Here is a 544-nt window from a genome sequence, read left to right on the forward strand (position 1 = left end):
CCTCAGTCTAGACTACCTCTCCCTTCAATAAGTCAGCAGTAAGTACCGTTTCCTCAGCTAGACTACCTCTCCCTTCAATAAGTCAGCAGTAAGTACCGTTTCCTCAGTCTAGACTACCTCTCCCTTCAATAAGTCAGCAGTAAGTACCGTTTCCTCAGCCTAGACTACCTCTCCCTTCAATAAGTCAGCAGTAAGTACCGTTTCCTCAGTCTAGACTACCTCTCCCTTCAATAAGTCAGCAGTAAGTACCGTTTCCTCAGCCTAGACTACCTCTCCCTTCAATAAGTCAGCAGTAAGTACCGTTTCCTCAGCCTAGACTACCTCTCCCTTCAATAAGTCAGCAGTAAGTACCGTTTCCTCAGTCTAGACTACCTCTCCCTTCAATAAGTCAGCAGTAAGTACCGTTTCCTCAGTCTAGACTACCTCTCCCTTCAATAAGTCAGCAGTAAGTACCGTTTCCTCAGTCTAGACTACCTCTCCCTTCAATAAGTCAGCAGTAAGTACCGTTTCCTCAGTCTAGACTACCTCTCCCTTCAATAAGTCA

At 45.8% G+C, this 544-nt stretch overlaps 1 protein-coding gene across 1 annotated transcript in view; it reads left to right on the plus strand.

Moving 5' to 3' along the window:
- The window catches only part of LOC139569678 (CSC1-like protein 2), a 92,665-nt gene extending 92,623 nt beyond the window's left edge, over window positions 1-42 (plus strand). The window contains exon 24 of the mRNA XM_071391087.1: window positions 7-42. Within this exon, the coding sequence (XP_071247188.1) occupies window positions 7-42 (36 nt within the window). The remainder of the gene's footprint in view (window positions 1-6) is intronic.
- Window positions 43-544: the final 502 nt, after the last annotated feature.

Source organism: Salvelinus alpinus, chromosome 3, assembly GCF_045679555.1.
Source record: "Salvelinus alpinus chromosome 3, SLU_Salpinus.1, whole genome shotgun sequence".
NCBI lineage: Eukaryota > Metazoa > Chordata > Actinopteri > Salmoniformes > Salmonidae > Salvelinus > Salvelinus alpinus.